This window comes from Strix uralensis, chromosome 7 (genome assembly GCF_047716275.1).
Source record: "Strix uralensis isolate ZFMK-TIS-50842 chromosome 7, bStrUra1, whole genome shotgun sequence".
Taxonomy (NCBI): domain Eukaryota; kingdom Metazoa; phylum Chordata; class Aves; order Strigiformes; family Strigidae; genus Strix; species Strix uralensis.
This window is the reverse complement of record NC_133978.1, coordinates 4,876,289-4,893,433: the sequence shown is the minus strand read 5'-3', so window position 1 is coordinate 4,893,433 and position 17,145 is coordinate 4,876,289. Positions and strand designations below refer to the sequence as shown.

At 48.0% G+C, this 17,145-nt stretch overlaps 2 protein-coding genes across 2 annotated transcripts in view; one reads left to right on the top strand and one right to left on the bottom strand.

Annotated features, from left to right (window-relative positions):
- Nucleotides 1-674: 674 nt before the first annotated feature.
- Nucleotides 675-6,711, top strand: PCBD1 (pterin-4 alpha-carbinolamine dehydratase 1). The gene is made up of 4 exons (XM_074874223.1): nt 675-917; nt 4,928-5,059; nt 5,395-5,475; nt 6,028-6,711. Exons 1-4 carry the CDS (start codon nt 915-917, stop codon nt 6,124-6,126), a joined length of 315 nt encoding a protein of 104 aa, XP_074730324.1. The 5' UTR covers nt 675-914; the 3' UTR covers nt 6,127-6,711.
- Nucleotides 6,712-7,516: 805 nt separating this feature from the next.
- The window catches only part of SGPL1 (sphingosine-1-phosphate lyase 1), a 32,168-nt gene continuing 22,539 nt past the window's right edge, over nt 7,517-17,145 (bottom strand). The window contains exons 7-14 of the mRNA XM_074874222.1: nt 16,189-16,277; nt 14,918-15,023; nt 14,340-14,438; nt 13,125-13,274; nt 12,628-12,866; nt 11,855-12,001; nt 10,708-10,828; nt 7,517-10,609 (exon numbers count right to left, since the gene is read on the bottom strand). Of these exons, the coding sequence (XP_074730323.1) occupies nt 10,469-10,609; nt 10,708-10,828; nt 11,855-12,001; nt 12,628-12,866; nt 13,125-13,274; nt 14,340-14,438; nt 14,918-15,023; nt 16,189-16,277 (1,092 nt within the window). The 3' untranslated portion in view covers nt 7,517-10,468. The remainder of the gene's footprint in view (nt 10,610-10,707; nt 10,829-11,854; nt 12,002-12,627; nt 12,867-13,124; nt 13,275-14,339; nt 14,439-14,917; nt 15,024-16,188; nt 16,278-17,145) is intronic.

The window sequence follows — 17,145 nt, the reverse complement described above, 5'->3', positions numbered from 1 at the left end:
GAACCCCAACAGTGGAAAACAAAATGTGTACAAGAGTATATACAAGGGATGGATGTCACACTATATTAAAAAATTTCCAGAATCAGTTGCCAGATCAGGGGTAAAGAAAGCCATGAGGGTATAGCAGGGTGCTGAATTTCCATCTACCATGTACATCAGCACAGTACAACATTGTTGTTACCACCAGAAAATTGCCCATCATGTGAGTGAGTTTAGCAGACGATGAGCTACATGACATAGGCACAAATCCGGCAGGCCCGGAGAGCAAAAACAGGCTGAGGAGCAGCATGCGGCATCCGTGCAGACACGGTTCCCTCGGCAACAGAAGAAAACACCTTAAAAATGCTCAGAAGTGTTGTGTGCACGCACTCTCCCCGTTACCCAGTCTCTTGGTCCACGTGCTGCGATACAATCCCGGCTGTCCCCAGACAATGCAGCCCTCGGCTCGTGATTATCACAGAGCTCAAAGGGCTAGGAGGCACAACGTATATGCTCAGCCAGGATGACCGTCAGATTCACCGCGTGTGTTGCCAGCGGCATCCAGCAGTACTGGCTTTAACTGCCCCTCTCCATCCCGTTCTGCCTTTTCCTCGTGCAACAGGTTACAAAAGTGACCCTACACGAGAGGAGCGGGTGGTTCAGGGGTGGACACATCACCACTTCGGCGTGCAGGGGTTCAGCGAGACCCCTGCTTTAGCATCCCCCGAGCCCCTCAGCCCCCGTAGGGCCCCGCGGGTGGGTGACCGCTGCCGGGCAGCGTTGGGAAAGGCACGGGCAGCAGTTCGCCGTGGGTGGACCCGGCTCCCTCGCCACGCCTCCCACCGCCCCGGACAAGCCACGGCTCCACCGGGCTACGGTAGAGCGTGAAGCACCCAGCCTGGACCGGGGACGGAGGCCACGGAGACCCGCGGGCGATGGTAAGTCACTGCTGGGAAATCCAGCTGTTGCTTTGCAGGCGGTGGCAAAGGACAGGGCAGGAAAGGTTTCAGCGGCAGCTCCGACCTCTGTGAAGAGGCAGAAGGAAAGGGAGAAAGGAGCAGAGAGCTCTGTGCTGTGGTTAATAAGTAACGCAGGGAGCTCGGCCGGCTGCTGCTGAATTACCAAAGGCAGGGCTCGCCAGGCTCGGCTCCTCTGCGAGGGGGAGGGAAAGGGCCCGTCAGCAAGGCTGCGTGGCCAGGGTGAGCCCCGCTCCAATTCTGCACGGCAAGCATGACCCCCATGCGTGCTCTGTCTACACGGCCCGTGCAACTCACCCTGGCCGGCTGGAAAGTAGCTTTCTCACGGCAGCAGAGGGGACAGGAGCAAAAGACCGTGGGCCTCGTGGCATACCTCATTCCAGCCCTGCCTGCAGGTCCTGCTCACGCTGGGGCTGTCCCCTGTACCTTCTCCTAGGTGACAAGTCACCCCTTAAAAGTGAAGATGTTAGTTTGAGTCGAGAGGGTTGTTTCACCTCCAGAAAGCCCAAAGCTCTCCCAATTTCCCATGCTGGTTCCTTTCCCTCAATTGCACAATGCATCTACTTGGTTTCCTGCTGGAAAAAAAAAAAAAAAAAAAATCCCAATGCGTTGAGAGCCAGCAAAAGAAAACAAAACAATTAAATTTCCCTAATGAGAAGAGTGTGTTTTAAAGGAGTAAATGCACGTGAAAGCATTAACGTGCCATACTGAGAAAAACAGCAGGCTGGCCGATGTGCTGGGGTGGTGGAGGAGGGAAGGGGAAGGGAGCGGGGTGGAGGGCATGGAGGGTGCTCGGGGCAGAGGGTTTGCTGTCACAACACACAGCCGGAGGAGCTGGTTTTCGTGCGGTCTGCTGGCCAAACCTCAGCCTGGCCATGTCTCCCACTGTTGCTGGGATCTCAGATGGGAGCTGGGCCTGGAAAAAGCCCCAGGGCCCATCCTCCTATGTAGCTGTGATGCAGAAAAGGGCTCAGAAAACAATTAAGCTGCGTCCCTCCCAAGCAGCCTGGTTTCTTGCTCTGCCCGGGGGAGGCCGGCTTGGAACCCAGCCCCCTGCATCCATACCCCTCTGCTCCAGGCAAGCAGCAGCTCCGGCTTTAGACAGCCTTTCCTCTCTTTAGCACTGATACACGAGCAGGGAGTTTCAATCCCTGGTCCCAAAACCTAGCGAAGCCCCCACCTCGTTGCCACCAGAGCCCCCCACGGGCAGCCCCCACGGGTGCCCCCCTGCCAGCGGCCCCGTGCAGAGCCAGCCTCCGTCCCCACGTTATCCAGTTGCTAAGCTACCCGCACCCGGCTTATCACGCCATCGGCTTGGAAGGGCAACGGCTGAGGGTTTATTGCGCTGAGCCGTGTTTACTCACTACCCTCCCTCCAAAGGCAGAGCTCAGGAAAGGACCGGGGTTGACGTTAGGGGGGGGGGTGGCAGAGCCGGGACTGGCAGGGGGCCATCCAAAACACCGCACAAACTGAAGGGCAGCACAGGTGGTTTGCACGCTAGCAGCGAGGCCGGAGCACGCATGGGCAAGGAAGGCTTTCACCAAACATTGGGCAAGAGGGAGAGCGTGCAGCTGCGATGCCAGGGGACAGGAACCATCCCACCCCCAGCTACCCCTGAGCTAAGGTTCAGTGTGCACCCTGGCACTCTCCATTTCATGAAGTGCTCTGCAGCTGACAGCTTTCTCTAAGCATAAGGGTGACAGCTATGCAGACAGGTAGCACCCACACAGCCCAATATCTTAGCAGACCCAGTAACATGGGAATAGGGCATAATCTGTCCAATCTTCTTCAAGACATGTAAAACCAAAGCAGAATCCACAAAACCATCAGTTCCATGGCTGCCTCTTTGGTTTTGTACAGCCAGTGAGGAGGTAAACTATAGGAAAAGACAATTTGCCTTAGTTGCTCAGCTGTTTAAGATGCTGATTCTGAGCACTGATGTCCAAGCGAAACATCTCAAGGGGCTGCTGACCAAACACCTGCAAGAAACAGTGGGCCATATTTGTTGGGACTCATAGCTAGCTCGCCACACTTTGCTCTACAGCACATAAAGGAAAACAAATTGCGAAGAGAGAGGTTGGTCTTTGTCACTGAGAAACAACAATCCTCACCAACTCTTAATTGCGAAAACATAACTTTTAGATACAGAATCACAGAATCATCTAGGTTGGAAGGGACCTTGAAGATCATCTAGTCCAACCGTTAACCTAGCACTGACAGATCCCAACTACACCAGATCCCTAAGTGCTATGTCAACCCGCCTCTTGAACACCTCCAGGGATGGGGACTCCACCACCTCCCTGGGCAGCCCATTCCAACGCCTGACTACCCATTCTGTAAAGAAATGCTTCCTAATATCCAGTCTAAACCTTCCCTGGCACAACTAGAGGCCATTCCCTCTTGTCCTATCACTTGTTACTTGGTTAAAGAGGCTCATCCCCAGCTCTCTGCAACCTCCTTTCAGGTAGTTGTAGAGGGCAATGAGGACTCCCCTCAGCCTCCTCTTCTCCAGACTAAACACCCCCAGTTCCCTCAGCCGATCCTCGTACGACATGTGCTCCAGACCCTGCACCAGCTTAGATAGAGCAATACCCCTCTGCACTCACTCCTGTCTTCCCCACTGAGCCAGAAGGTACAGTGGCTCGGGTAGCCCCCATCCCCAAGAACTTCATTTTAGTTTCACCTTTGCCTGTATTCACTCCCCAAAGCCAAGAAGAACTGCTGTTCCCCCCTCCCACCTTAGAAAACAAATAACAGCAGCTCTGCCCAAGAGGGGAAGACAATGCTAAATCACAATCCCTCCCTCTGCCCTTTGTTATTCACCGACAGAAACAGCCTCTTAAACTCCATTGTAACATAAGAGTGATTGAAAAAGAGCTGAACTCCAATTTAGTGTGACTCATCTCTCTGATTCACACCACTTCCTCCTCCTCTAAAGCAGGCTTCCAGTACAGATGACCTGCAAATAAAGCCCTCCCGCTTTGGGAAGGTACTTCATGAACCTCAAAAGCAAGCAATTCTCAGTTCTAGAAGCCATCACAGAGCTTCAGGGGTTTTTTTTCCCAGAAAATTATATGTAATGTATTTGGGAGCTTAACCTCACACAACCATCATTTCTTAGTACCTCAGGTCATAATGAATACATACTGGTAAAGTGGTAGGTGTTGCTGGTCAGAGCACAAAAGTGACAAGCTGGACTTCACTTGACCTAGGTACATGCAGGATGTACCCAGGGCGGGGAGCAGAGGACAGCATTGATATCACCTATCATCAGCACCCCCCAGTTTGGGTCTGCACACACACTAACACACCTTGTGTCCAGTTTTGAGCACCTCAATACAGGAGAGATCTCGAGGTGCTGGAGCGAGTGCAGAGGAGGGCAACGAAGCTGGTGAAGGACGTGGAGAATAAATCCTGTTAGGAGAGATTGAAGGAGCTGGGACTGTTTAGTGTGAGGAGGAGAAGGCTGAGGGGAGACCTCATCACTCTCTACAACTACCTGAAAGGACATTGTAGAGAGGTTGGTGCTGGTCTCTTCTCACAGGGAATTAGTGACAGAACAAGAGGGAATGGCTTTAAACTGCAACAGGGGAGGTTTAGACTGGACATTAGGGAACAATTTTTCACAGAAAGAGTGGTCAGAGAGTGGAATAGGCTGCCCAGGGAGGGGGTGGAGTCACCATCCCTGGGTGTGTTTAAGGGTCGTTTGGATGAGCTGTTGGGGGATGTGGTGTAGGGGAGAACTTTGTAGAGTAGGGCTGATGGTTGGCCTCAATGATCCCAAGGGTCTTTTCCAACCTGAATGATTCTGATTCTGTGTGATTCTAACCCTCCCACCCAGTCTGCAGCTGCCTTCACAGATCCATAACTCCATGACCCACAAGATGCCTCACTGCTTCAAACATCTGCTTCATCCTACCTCTGCCACGCTGATCTGCTCTCCTCTTTCCCTCTCCTTTCTGCGGTGTCAGGCAGGAAAAGCCCACAGGTTGAGCGCGGAGGAGAGGGAGCAGCTGCTGCCAAACCTGAGAGCCGTGGGGTGGAACGAGGTGGAAGGCAGAGACGCCATCTTCAAAGAGTTCCACTTCAAGGACTTCAACCGGGTACGAGCGCCAGCGGTACCAAGTTTTACAAAGCAGCAGAGCTGGTTTGCAGAGCAGGGAGTCCCATCTGCAAGGCTTAGCCAGAGAAACCCCTCTGTGTTTCTCTTGAAATGTAATGGCTGAACAAGATAACCTGTCCAAGACACCAAAGTGTCTGGGAAAAGCTCCCCAAAAGAGGAAAACTCATAGAAAACCCCAACAAAGATACAGAACATCTGCATTTGGTTGGGTTGCCTAGACACTTGCGGTGTAAAATTAATAGCAACAGGGTGAAAAACAATATATCACAAGCTAAGTGGTTCAGAACTAACTTTTCTTCTCACTCCACTGGGCAGGCCTTTGGCTTCATGACCAGAGTGGCTCTACAAGCAGAAAAATTGGATCACCACCCCGAATGGTTCAATGTGTACAATAAGGTAAGAAACAGGGATGGCGAGGGCAAACTGTGCTCTTCAAGGAGCAGATGCCTTTTCTGAGGCATAAAACAGCAGCAGAAAGTCCTGTTCAGATCAGTGGGATCTCTTCCCTCAGATGCTATTCCCTTGGCATATCACAGGCAGCCTACAGCTATGAATTACAGATCCTTTCCTCCCCCTTTTTTTAACCTGTCCAGCTGAGCAGTAGATGCCTATAGGCCAGCACCAGGGTTGCTTTTTAAAATCAGTATCAGAAGTAGCAGCAGGGGGAAAAGCTTCTGGAGAAGGAGCGAGTTGGAAAGTCGGCACAGCTAGCTGCTGTGGCCGAGGCAGGCGTAGCAGGGACAGCTTGTGGCCAGGCTGAGCTGTAGGAAGGAGATAACGAGGCGAAGTGCCAGACCACCTTTCCCACCCCGGGAAATTTTGCTACCAAGTCTGAAGAAAGTCATAGTGCTACCTGCCTCATCAGATGCAAACTGTCCGCAGCACTGGGGGAAAATGTTCCTGCTCTTTCTGCCAGCAACACTTGGTTGGTCTGTCTGTCTGGTTTAGGTTCACATCACCTTGAGCACCCACGAGTGCGGAGGCTTATCAGAGCGAGACATCAACTTGGCCAGCTTCATCGAGCAGGTTGCAGCTTCTCTCTCTTGACTAGAGAGACACACATGAAGCCAAAAATCAACTCTGCTGCTGCCACAACCCGCGTCTCGCCTGGACAGCTGCACCTAGAGCCTTCTCCCACTTCCAAGCTCGTTCCTGGATCCAGACTGCCTAATGCCATGCCAAACTCCATGCCACAGCTCAGATGGATGGAGGCATTTCTTGGGCACTGTGCACATATCCATCTCTGATCTTGCTGCTTCCGTTCTTAAACCCTTCGTTTGCTGTGTGCTACCAGCCCGCAAACTGCTGAGCCTCTGGGGCCTTCAGCAGACCTGCCCTTTTACTAGGAGTCATGTTACACAATTGCACCAGTAAATCTTTCCAGAGCCTGACCCCATCCAGCCACTGTGTTATCGCTTCTTCCCTGCGGGAATAGCTTTCTATTGGAAACATGGTACATCAACCCTTTAGTTTCTCTGTAACATACTAGCAAGCGCGATGTGCAATTTGGTTATTATTGTAACCTCTCTCTAGCAGTATTATAAGCAGGCATGTGATCTCACCCCTATTGTAACCAGTCTTTAGTAGGATACCAACTGAAAATGTTTACAATAAACATCTTGGTTAACCTGATGTCAGTTTGGAAGGTGGCCTCACAGTCAAAATTACACCCGCAGGTTTTCCCAAGGCAGGTACTGGCCTGACTGCTCTCAAGAAGGTGCTTCTGCCATGGAAAAGCTTCTTGCTGAAGCAAAGTGGAGAGATGGCACGTGCCTTTGCAGGTCTGCACCTCAAAGTGAACAGGGTCTGAAAGAGAATGAGATTATCAAAGCCAGAGCTGATCAGATAAAAAACTGCTTGTGCTAAAATCAGATGTGTGCCATAGCCAAGGCACAAACACAGGGAAGACACAACCAAAAGGCACAAAAGCAGCGCAGCAACAGGCCAGGGGCTGCTTACAGTGGAATACCTCCCAAAGGAGGTTGTAGGTGGATTTGGTGGTGCATTACTCCAGTAATGCAATGATCTCAGCATTAAAGGAGGCTGCAGTCAAATTACTGCATTTTTGGTACAACAATTTGCTGTGGAACCAACAGTAGTTGCTTTCAGCAAAACAGTCTGGGAGAAACACTACGTACACCCAGTTCAGGTCCTTTTTTTTTTAAGCCTTTAAAGTTCTACAAAGTATTAAAAGCAAATCCATAGCTCTTAAATGACAATTTTCAGCATCCTTGAACACTGCATGCAAGATGTAGCCACAGACATCACCTTTATCTTGACAGAATGAAAGAGCAGCCCTTGGGCAGAGTTAGCGAGGTTCATAAACCATTCCCCCCGCCACAGACTAGGCTGTGCATGAGCAAAGACCAGGAGCAATAGGTCCCCATTCATTCAAATGAGCACTGAAACAGAAAAATAAGAGTTCAATGAGCCTAGATAGCTAAATGCACCATTTTAATACAAACTAGGCCCATTTTCACCATCTCTTCGGCTATTTCAGCCTACAGTTTTACAGTGGCAAATTAGAGCAATACAGAATACTGCCATCAGATAAACTCGTCCCATTTGTTCATTAAAAAGTCAATGTGAATTTATTGGGCAAGGTATTACTGTGTTGTACGCAACCCTTCCACTCCCCCCTCCCCCAAGTCATCAGAAAAGTGCAGATGAAATCCATGGCATGAAGACACACATCTCTTCTTGGTCCATCCCACTGGATATTCTTCAGTCTAGTACCTACGAGCACGCAGATCCCTTGGGAGTGCTTTGTACAAGCAACAGATTTAGTGTCTCGCTCGGAAAACCCAACAGTCAGAAATCTCGCAGGAATTAATAGTTGCGAAGATCCCTCCAGGTCTAAAGTACCATCCAGTTCCAGATCATAATCCAGTCCATAAAATTCTTCTTGTCTTTTAAATAATTATAAAGCCTGTTAATCACATCATTTTTCTAAGACCATTTGGCATGATAAAGGAGATGCAGATGCCGTTAGATGACAAGGATGAAGACTATACACCAGTAAATTACAACAGTCTGACCAGATTACATTTACAGTATAGAACAAATACACATAAAAAAAGTAAACCCACAGATACTACTAGTAAGTGAAGCCCAGAATGGAATACATTGACTTACAAATAACAACTTCAAATACATCCAAAAATGTGAAATGGAGCACTGATCTGTTAGATCCATCTACTTCCTCGGAGGAGAATGCAACCAGGGAAGAGGAGGGAGTTTTTGTCTCCTTAAACCCACCCCACTCCATCACCCCCCTTCTTTTAAAGCAGAAACAAAAAGAGTACCTCCCTTTTTTGTTTTGTGTTTTTTTAAAATCCTGGTTCAAAAGAGAACCATCACAGTAGCCAGACACTTAAGACTGTCTCCAAAGTACAGCAAACTCAGAGAGGCAGCAACAGGTCACATTGGCAAGACGTTAGCAGAATAAATAGGTCCAACATAAATTCTGACTGCCAGAGCTGGTAACACCATCAAGAGACTATCAGGCAATTCAAATGCGATGTTTGCAAAAGGGCTCAGAGACAGGCAGAAAGTCATCAATTTAAGGGCAGATGGCCAAAATACTTTTGTCTCCTAGCACTGAGAATAAACCTGTTAAAAAGCAAGAATCCTCCCCACAATCACGGGGCCCAAGGCTGCACTGGTTTGTGCAGTGGCTAGTAAGTAACCTTCTCATTCGGTTTAATTATTGTGCAAGTTGTGTGCTTCAGCGGTGTTAAGCCAGTGAGGGTCAGCTTCAGGCTTAGAAGCCCGCTAGAGCAGAGACAGATGCCTTCAGGCACCCTTTACAAGACACTGCAAACATGGCACGATGTCTTCTCCCCAGTGCTGAACTCTGCCTGGGAAGCCCTCAGTAGCATGCAAAAAGCTGAGAGGAAACACATGGGAGAGCCCTGCAGGAGTGACTCCACCACTGTTTAATAACTCAAGACATTCTAGCTTGTCCTTAAGGCCACAACTGCCTCACAAGCTGCACTGGGAAAACTCTCACCATAAAAACAGCAGAGAATAGGAAGGATGAGCCCATATGCCCAAGGCTTGAATACCTCCAACTTGCTGCATCCTATCGTCTACCTCTCAGAACTACACCAGCATCTTTGTAATACTGTGAAGGGACTTGGCTCAATACAACTGCTATTCTACCTTCCAGGCAAGCATACTTTCTTTGAGGCCAGTCTGCCTTTGAGGTTTGTTTTTTCAGTATAGTACCGTAAGGAAACAACCGCAGCAAAGGTTGCGGTCAACAGCTGAACCCTCAAATCCTCCCTGGCGTCCCACAAAAAAAGCCAGAGAAGCGTCAAGGCACAGTGGTGAATGCCCTTTTGAGAATGTGCCTTAAAAGAATCAGTGCAAAGAGCAGAGATTACTACTATTACAAAAGTCACCTTTTTATACTAAAAGATCATGGTAAAAAAAGGTCAGCTTTGGCGCCATCCGTTTGCACATGAAGTCCCTAGCCACGCCACGCGCCAGGGCCCGACCGACTCTGCTACAGCATTGTGAGATAGTGCAAAACCTTCAAGTTATGAACAGTGAAAATCACTGTTTTGCACATCCCTCCAGAATTGTGCAAGGTATGACAAAAGCACTCTAGGTGGTAAATGCATGTCTTTTAGAAGAGGCAGGGAAGCAAAACAGTTACTACGTACCTAGGATTTTCAGTACCATCCAGTTCCTCTCCCTACACCACCTGCTTGGTTTCTACTTCTGCTGTTATTCAAACCAAGAGATTCCAGAAAAGGATTTCTGTTGGGTTTTTTTTTTTTTCTTCCCCTCAGCAGATATTGATTGCAGTCTCACTGAGATCTCCAGAGGGGATTTCAAAGAGAGTACATGACCATCTTTCCTTTGCCAATTTATCGGCTCTGCATTACAGAGATATAAGGCTCCCAGCACAGTCTGTTAAATGCAGTAGCTTGGAGGAATACTCAGAAGAAAACAAAATTTTCAATTTATTTTCTACCTTCAACTTCTGGGAAGATTGAAGCTTTGGAACACAACACAAGAACTCAAATCTAACACTTGGCTGGACACCGTCTGAACACCAGGTCTGAGAAGAAACAGCAAGGAATGAAGTGACATGCAGAATACCTGAGGAATTTGGAGTTGTGGAATGGACATTCAATTCACCATCAACAGTCATGATGAAAATAGGCAGGGGGAAGGGAAGAAAAGCCCTAAAACTGAAGTTGGGCATGAAAATAACGTGGATTTCGGAACAGACTTAGACGGGGAAGGAAGTTTTCAAGATCAAGCTGCCATCAGACCTGCAATAGTAGGAACAAAGGCTTACTGCAATCTCTTCCCCTAGGAAGCCTTTAGAACCACCCCAGCACTAGCTGGCGAGGCACCGATTGTTGCGCTACAGTCAGTGGTGGCCAGGAGAGCCGTTCATGTGCTTTTCACTGCAAGGAACATCCGTGCTGTAGAGGCCATCCAAGTACGCCTGAGAAATCTCCGCTACCAAGCTCCTGTCTGGGACGGACTGGGCCATTCCATAGATGGCTCCCTAAGCAGAGAAGAGGAGGTCATTACACAGGGTCGTTAATGCCGTCAGAGAAACACGCGCACCCCAAATGTACCCTCGCTATACACTGGCCTCCTTACCATGCCTGTGGTCTTGGCGCTGAGGTCCTTCATGATCTCCTCAATGCTGTCTTTGACATCTTTCAGGAACTGTTCAGCAACACCGGACTTTGTGTGCAACTGTGTAATGCAGAGATGGATGCTGGGCAGGCAGAGGAGAGGGGAGAGGTTAACTATCTCAGGTATGTACAGCTCCACGTTTTCTGAGCAACCAACAGCAATTTAGTTCCTTCCTGGTCAGTGACCGTGTATCTCCTTAAAATAACATTTTAGCAGTATAATGGGAGAGAACAATCCACTACTTTCCAATTAAAGGTAACCCCTGCAAAATACTTGCTAGAATCAAGCTGCAAAGAGTTCAGCTCTTGTTTTACAAAACGGCAACTCCTCCTTCCTTCCTGACTTCACCATACACAAAGGCCCTAAATTTTCTCCCCTCATTCCAGATATACCTCTGGTGAGAAAAATGCAGCTGCCTGCAAGCACAGTGATCCTTGCCATCATTTCCCTCCCCTTCCTCTCCAGCTTGGAACCCACAGTGTGGAAGTTAGCACCCACCAGAAGGAAGAGGGCTACTCACACCTCTGAGCTATCACTTCAGGCTCTCTAGACTTCGCTTCACGCTAACCGCCAGTCCAAAATTTTTTCAGTGCAGTTACATCTGAGAGCATTTTCCCCTTTTACACACAGAAAAACAACAACTACCCACTTAAGAAAACCCTGACAAACATTAATTTCACACCAGGCTGGAAAGATCACTGAAAATGATCAGCCCTTCACCGTTCTTTCAACTACTTTCATCTTCAGTGGGCAGCGGGAAGATACTAAAAATAAATAAATAAATCTACAAACCCTCAGTTAACTAACATGAGATAAAGCCCTGGCTATTTATATTTTTCTGCTTGCATTAGACAGAAGTAAATAGAAAGGGAGCCTCAGATACGTCCTCTGCCAGGCTCATTAAAATTACTGTTGCCTTATCCTCACTGCAGTAACTGCTGTGTATCAGCAATTACAAAAGTAATTCCTTCTCTGAGGAGGAAAAGTCTACATACAATTTACCAGATATGAACACCACTCAGCAAATCACGACAGCTACATGGCCTGAATGTGACCATCTTGCATACCCTGGCTATGCACATCGCTCCACTGGTCTCCAGAAACTCACCTTGATGGGAACTGTAGGACATTTAAGTTCCATCCTTTTGCAGCTAAGAAATTAGATAATCGATAAATGTCAAAAGCGTTTGAACCGATGGAGAGGACAGACACCTCAGGTTTCCCAAAAATGAAGATGCTGTCAATTTTTCTCAACCTTGAAAAGACAAAGGAGAAAAGTAGTGACTGACCAGGGTTACAGGGGCCAGACATTCTGTCCATCCATCTGGAGCCTTAAAGGAAAAGCTACAGAAGGGACAGATGACAGCACATTCCTACCAAAAAATCATGCAACCAGCCCAAGCCATTGGGACTTGCAAGAGGACTCAGGTCATTACAGGACCTTAAAGTCAAGTAAACTCAGGAAGAAATGGAAAAGAGGGAAGATGGAGAGGCAAGGGAAGACAGAGAAAATCAGCTTATCAGCTCACATAGCAACACAAGCACCCCAACAAGAGAGAGTATAACCCTTCTTTTGTCATCTTGAGTGAGTCCTTCCAGATCCTCCCCCAGCCGTAGCTGATGCAGAAGAAACTCTCGAAGCAAAGTCAGCTAAATAAAGGTGCCTGCACGCCTCCTCCCTGTGCCTCTCACCTATCTGGCACAGGGCAGCACCTGGGCGTAAACAAAGCAGCTTCTCCCATAACTGCCCAGCAGACCCCTACCCAGCAGGTAACATGCTATAGCTCCTCCAGGAAAAAACAGAAGTTGCAAGAGAAGCAAAAGCAGTTTGGGAGGAGTCCGGAACAGGGTTAAAGTCAAAATGCTAAGGCACGCACGTACTCTGATTCGAGGAAACGAGCCGTTTTAATGATCCTCTTCGTAGCCTCAACGTAGCCCGATTCTCCTATGTGCATCAGAGTTGCCCAGCATGCAGCTATGATTCCGCCAGGCCGGGAGCCCGCCACGGAGGGTGAGGCGTATATACCCCCTTGCCAGTCAGGTGCTATAAAGAACTGGTAGCTCCTGTACTTCTTGTCGCTGTACAGCACCACTGAGGAACCCTTGGGAGCATAGCCATACTGCAAGGGGCACAGAAAGCATTAAAAAGCAGCAAGAGGGCACAGGACCACATTCAAGCACTCACTGCATGCAGTCACCAAGATCCCATTTGCCCGTACTTTGGTGCATTGCACAAAGCATCCAAATAGAGCAGCCCCTACCCCCACGCTTCAGCACTCCTCCAGTTAGCAGAGCAGAAATGGCCAAAGGCAGGGATGGCATCAGGAATCACTTCCCAAAAATGAAAGCACTGGAAGACCTTTCACCCCCCTTCTTACCTTGTGGGTATCAGCAGAAATGCTGGTCACACCTTTTACACGGAAGTCAAACGGACGCTTTAGAGGGAACCCTGCCTTGTCCATGAAAGCAATAAGAAAACCACCCAGGCAGGCGTCGACATGGAAGGGGATTTTGTACCTCACCGCAAGCTGCGTGAGAATAAGAGATTCTGGTGAGTAACACGCAACCAGGCAAGAAAATTGTCGTTGGGGCACCCGAACTCCAGTCACCAAAAGGTACTCTGCATTTCATAATTAAATGTTTCCTGGACCGTTCTGGAGCATCATGCACTCTCAAGCCGTTGAGGACAGGAGATATGGAAGGGCTGGCTGCTTGGGGGATGCCTTCTCTGCCTTCCACATGTGAAGATTGCCCGTGAGAGGAAAAACCACCGCATTTTGGCAGTTTGCTGTATTTGCCAAAGAGATGTGACAATACGGTCTGAAAGGAGTATCTGCAACAAAGTGTAAGGGCATGATCCAAATGAAAAGAAAGTCAAGAGGCCCTGGTTCATTACAGACAAAATAAGTTAACTGGAGCACAGAGAGGAAAATCGAGAGACGTGTTTGAAAAGTAAGATCCCAGCCCTTTGACTCCTACTCCCTCCACACATTCCTCAGACTTCTGCACCAAGCTTGCTACAACCAGTAGGTCCTAAATCAAAGTCTTTTTACCAGGTGGATTATTTTGCTGTTATTTCCTTTCAGGTATCAAAGAATGAGCCCTTCCGGTTGGTCTCGCAGTGGGTGCAGCAGAGCTCTAAGTCACATACACGATACACACCCTCAGTTATAGAAATTTACGACACAGACCTGAGAGTTCAGAGACAAAGCATGAGCAAAAGACTTGCTGCTTTGCCTTGCTATGACACACCACATGCACCAGCTCATGTCTAAAATCCAGTCTCATGCAAACAGCTTTATGATAATGCCCAGAGGTAACTTCTGATATTTAAAGTCCACCTTCTCGCAGCAGTTACAGGGTATTAAAAAAAAAAAAAAAAAGGACCCATGTTCCTCCTCACTTCCCAGTTGTGTCCTACACACCCTGCTGTTAGCTAACACCTGATTTGAGGACTGTAATACCCTCCCAACCAGTCTGCTCCCCCCACCAGATGCACCAGTTGGCATCCTGGAACCCCTCTGCTCTTCTCATCCAGAAGGACATGCTGGTTTTATCACTACAGCACCCAGAAGTCCCAGAGGCACCCCTACCTCTGCCACCTCTTCAATTGGGTCCATAATTCCATGGGGGAACTGGGGAGCGGAACAGACCAGCATAGCTGTGTTCTTCGAGATAGATCTCCTCATTGCCTGAAGATTTAAAGAGAGAAGACGCTCACATTCCATTTACCAAGTGCCATCCTACCAAAAAAGATAAAAAGTGAAAACATGCAGTGTCTGGTCTTAAAAACCACCACACAAAAGCCTACAGAAAGCAAAGCTATGAGCTACAAGCATCAGCAGACACCAACTGAGTCATTTAACTCATGCACTTGAAAATACTAGAACACTTTTGTTCACCCTCATCTGAAATCCGGGGCTATTTCTGAAACACATAAATTATTTGATTCTAAATTAGTCACACAGGACAAAGGAATGGTTTATATCCAATTATTTCAAACAAAACCTTATCTCCAATTGACAGGCACTTACTCCTGTCGTTTTTCCTTATTCCCAGGAAGCATTCATCTCTGTGCACTGACTTGCTACCTTGATAGATAAATTTCCTGCTATTTGCTGTACAATGCCAATTTCCCACAGAAAGAGTGCTGTGCTGCCTGAAGAGATACCTGAACATCCACTTCCATAGCCTTGGTCAATGGTATGTGAATCAACTTCAGTCCAAAGTAGTGTGCTGCCTTATCAAACGCTGCGTGAGCACTCACCGGGACCAACCTAGAAAAGGAACAGATTGCATATGTCAACCCAGGCAGCACCTAAGCCTTACCATGAACAGGAGGAGAAAGAGCAAAAAAATTCAACCTGTAGCTATTTCTGTGTAACAGACAGGTCACAAACAGGCCAATTGCATGTTTCAACTAGTCAAAAATCATACAGACGGAAAAAAGAAGGAAGTTGGGAAAAACACAATCTGGGACAGAATAGAGGCCACATGCTGTTCTGAACTAAAGTGATGGACACTTGATCTTGAACAACCCAAGATTAAAATAATTCTATCTGACTGCATGGTCTTCTGTGAACCAGGAACTAGAATTCCCAAGAAAGCTAATTTTTTGTCATATCAAACGATATTGTTCCCTTTCCAATCAGCCACCCTCCCTGTGAGGGGTGTATGAGACAATACAAAAGGGAAGGAGCAGCATAAATACACCAAATGAACTTAACATTTGCTGTCTCCCATCTCTAATGGCAGTGGCTGAACAGCCTTAATTAACCTTGTTCTCTAAGGCACCGTATCTTTATCAGGGCCTTTAACAGCATGCAAAAATGTTAGACAGGGAAGAAAAGAACCGCAGGAATTCAGCAGAAGATGAACACCACAGCATTTCAACTCTTTTTATATTTTCCCCTTGTAAGCAATTAACCAGAGAAATATTTTTGATGCACCGTCTAGAAAAAAGAAGCTTATTAGAGCAAATCCTCTATTAGCAGGGTAATGATTAGCACAATTTCTCATTTCAGATCCAGCCAGCCCCAACTTTAGTCCCAGAGTTTTCAGGCTAAACCCTCTTTGATCTGAATAAATCAAAACCCTTAAACACTTCAAAGGGCCCGACAATCTGTGCTCGAGAGGGGCCCAAAGCTGATAAGAGCAAGCTCTGTCTAGAGCAGCACACAGGTATTGCCAAAATACATCTGCACAGCATAGCTACCACAGCCCCCCAGCAACATTCATGCCTCCCAGGCTGCTTTAAAGGTTCCTGTGCTTTTGCAGCACTTCTTTCGACCCAGGTTTCTCTCCTTCAGACACAGGTGGACAAGGAAGAGGTGGTAATGAGCTCTGAAGGATTATTGAGGTCTAGCAGCCACCTCAACTCAGAGGAACAGTAAATTCCACAAGCCCCCAAAGCAAAAACCAAGCTGCACAGCTACTGCTCACATTTCTGGCTGTTTGATGCCTCTCTCGTAAGCCAGGTCTCGGTACGCCTTGCAGGCCATCAGAATGCTCTCAGTTCCCCCAGATGTCATCTGTCGTGAAGAAAAGAAGCAAACAAGAAAAACAACCACTTACATGGATGTTACAGAAGAGAAAAGGAAAAAAAGAAGGATGCTGTGGCAGCATCCCTGCCCAGAGATGTTTCAGAGGCAAGAGATGCACAGGACAACTCAGGTTTTCAAGGGCAGCAGAAGCCACTGAGCAGCTCAGGGTAGCTTTCTAACATTCCGCTTGGAAGTGTACATCTAAGTAGATGTCAACTCCTCTATTGGGCGGGGGGGGGGGGGGAAGAGAGAAAAAAAAAAATATTCAACTCAAAATCCTAACAAGAGGGGACCATACTGCACAGTCACTAGCTGGCACACGCAACCACACCTCACAAAACTACTGGTACATACTTAGGTCTTGATTACGTGGGGATTGTTTATCTGGATTACAGATTAATTAAACCACGTACATGGAAACAACAAAGTTGATTCTGTATTAAGTCAACTCAAGCCCAGCAGGGTCTGGAGCGGTGCCACGCTGAGGCACAGAGCCAACTCAGGGTTGGCATCACCCGAGCTACAAAACCTTCCCAGAACCTGGAGCCTGCGGAGCACAGAGCTCTCTCCCACCTTCTCTCTGCAGAGGCCAGGCTAGGTCTGGTCAACACCAGGCCAGAGTCTGTAAGTCCTCAAGGACCCAAGAAGTTCTACACCAGGAAGAATTTCTGCATCACTATCCCCAGCAAGTCCCTCAGTACTCACACAACCCACTACCTGTGCTGGCCCAGCCCTCTTCACCCTGTCCACAGCAGAACAAGGGGGTTTGCATCAGGAGGTGGAAGAGAGGAAGGTAAATGCACAAGCTGTTTGATCAAGTTTACTGCTGCATACTAGAACTCGAGAGCTGTTGCAA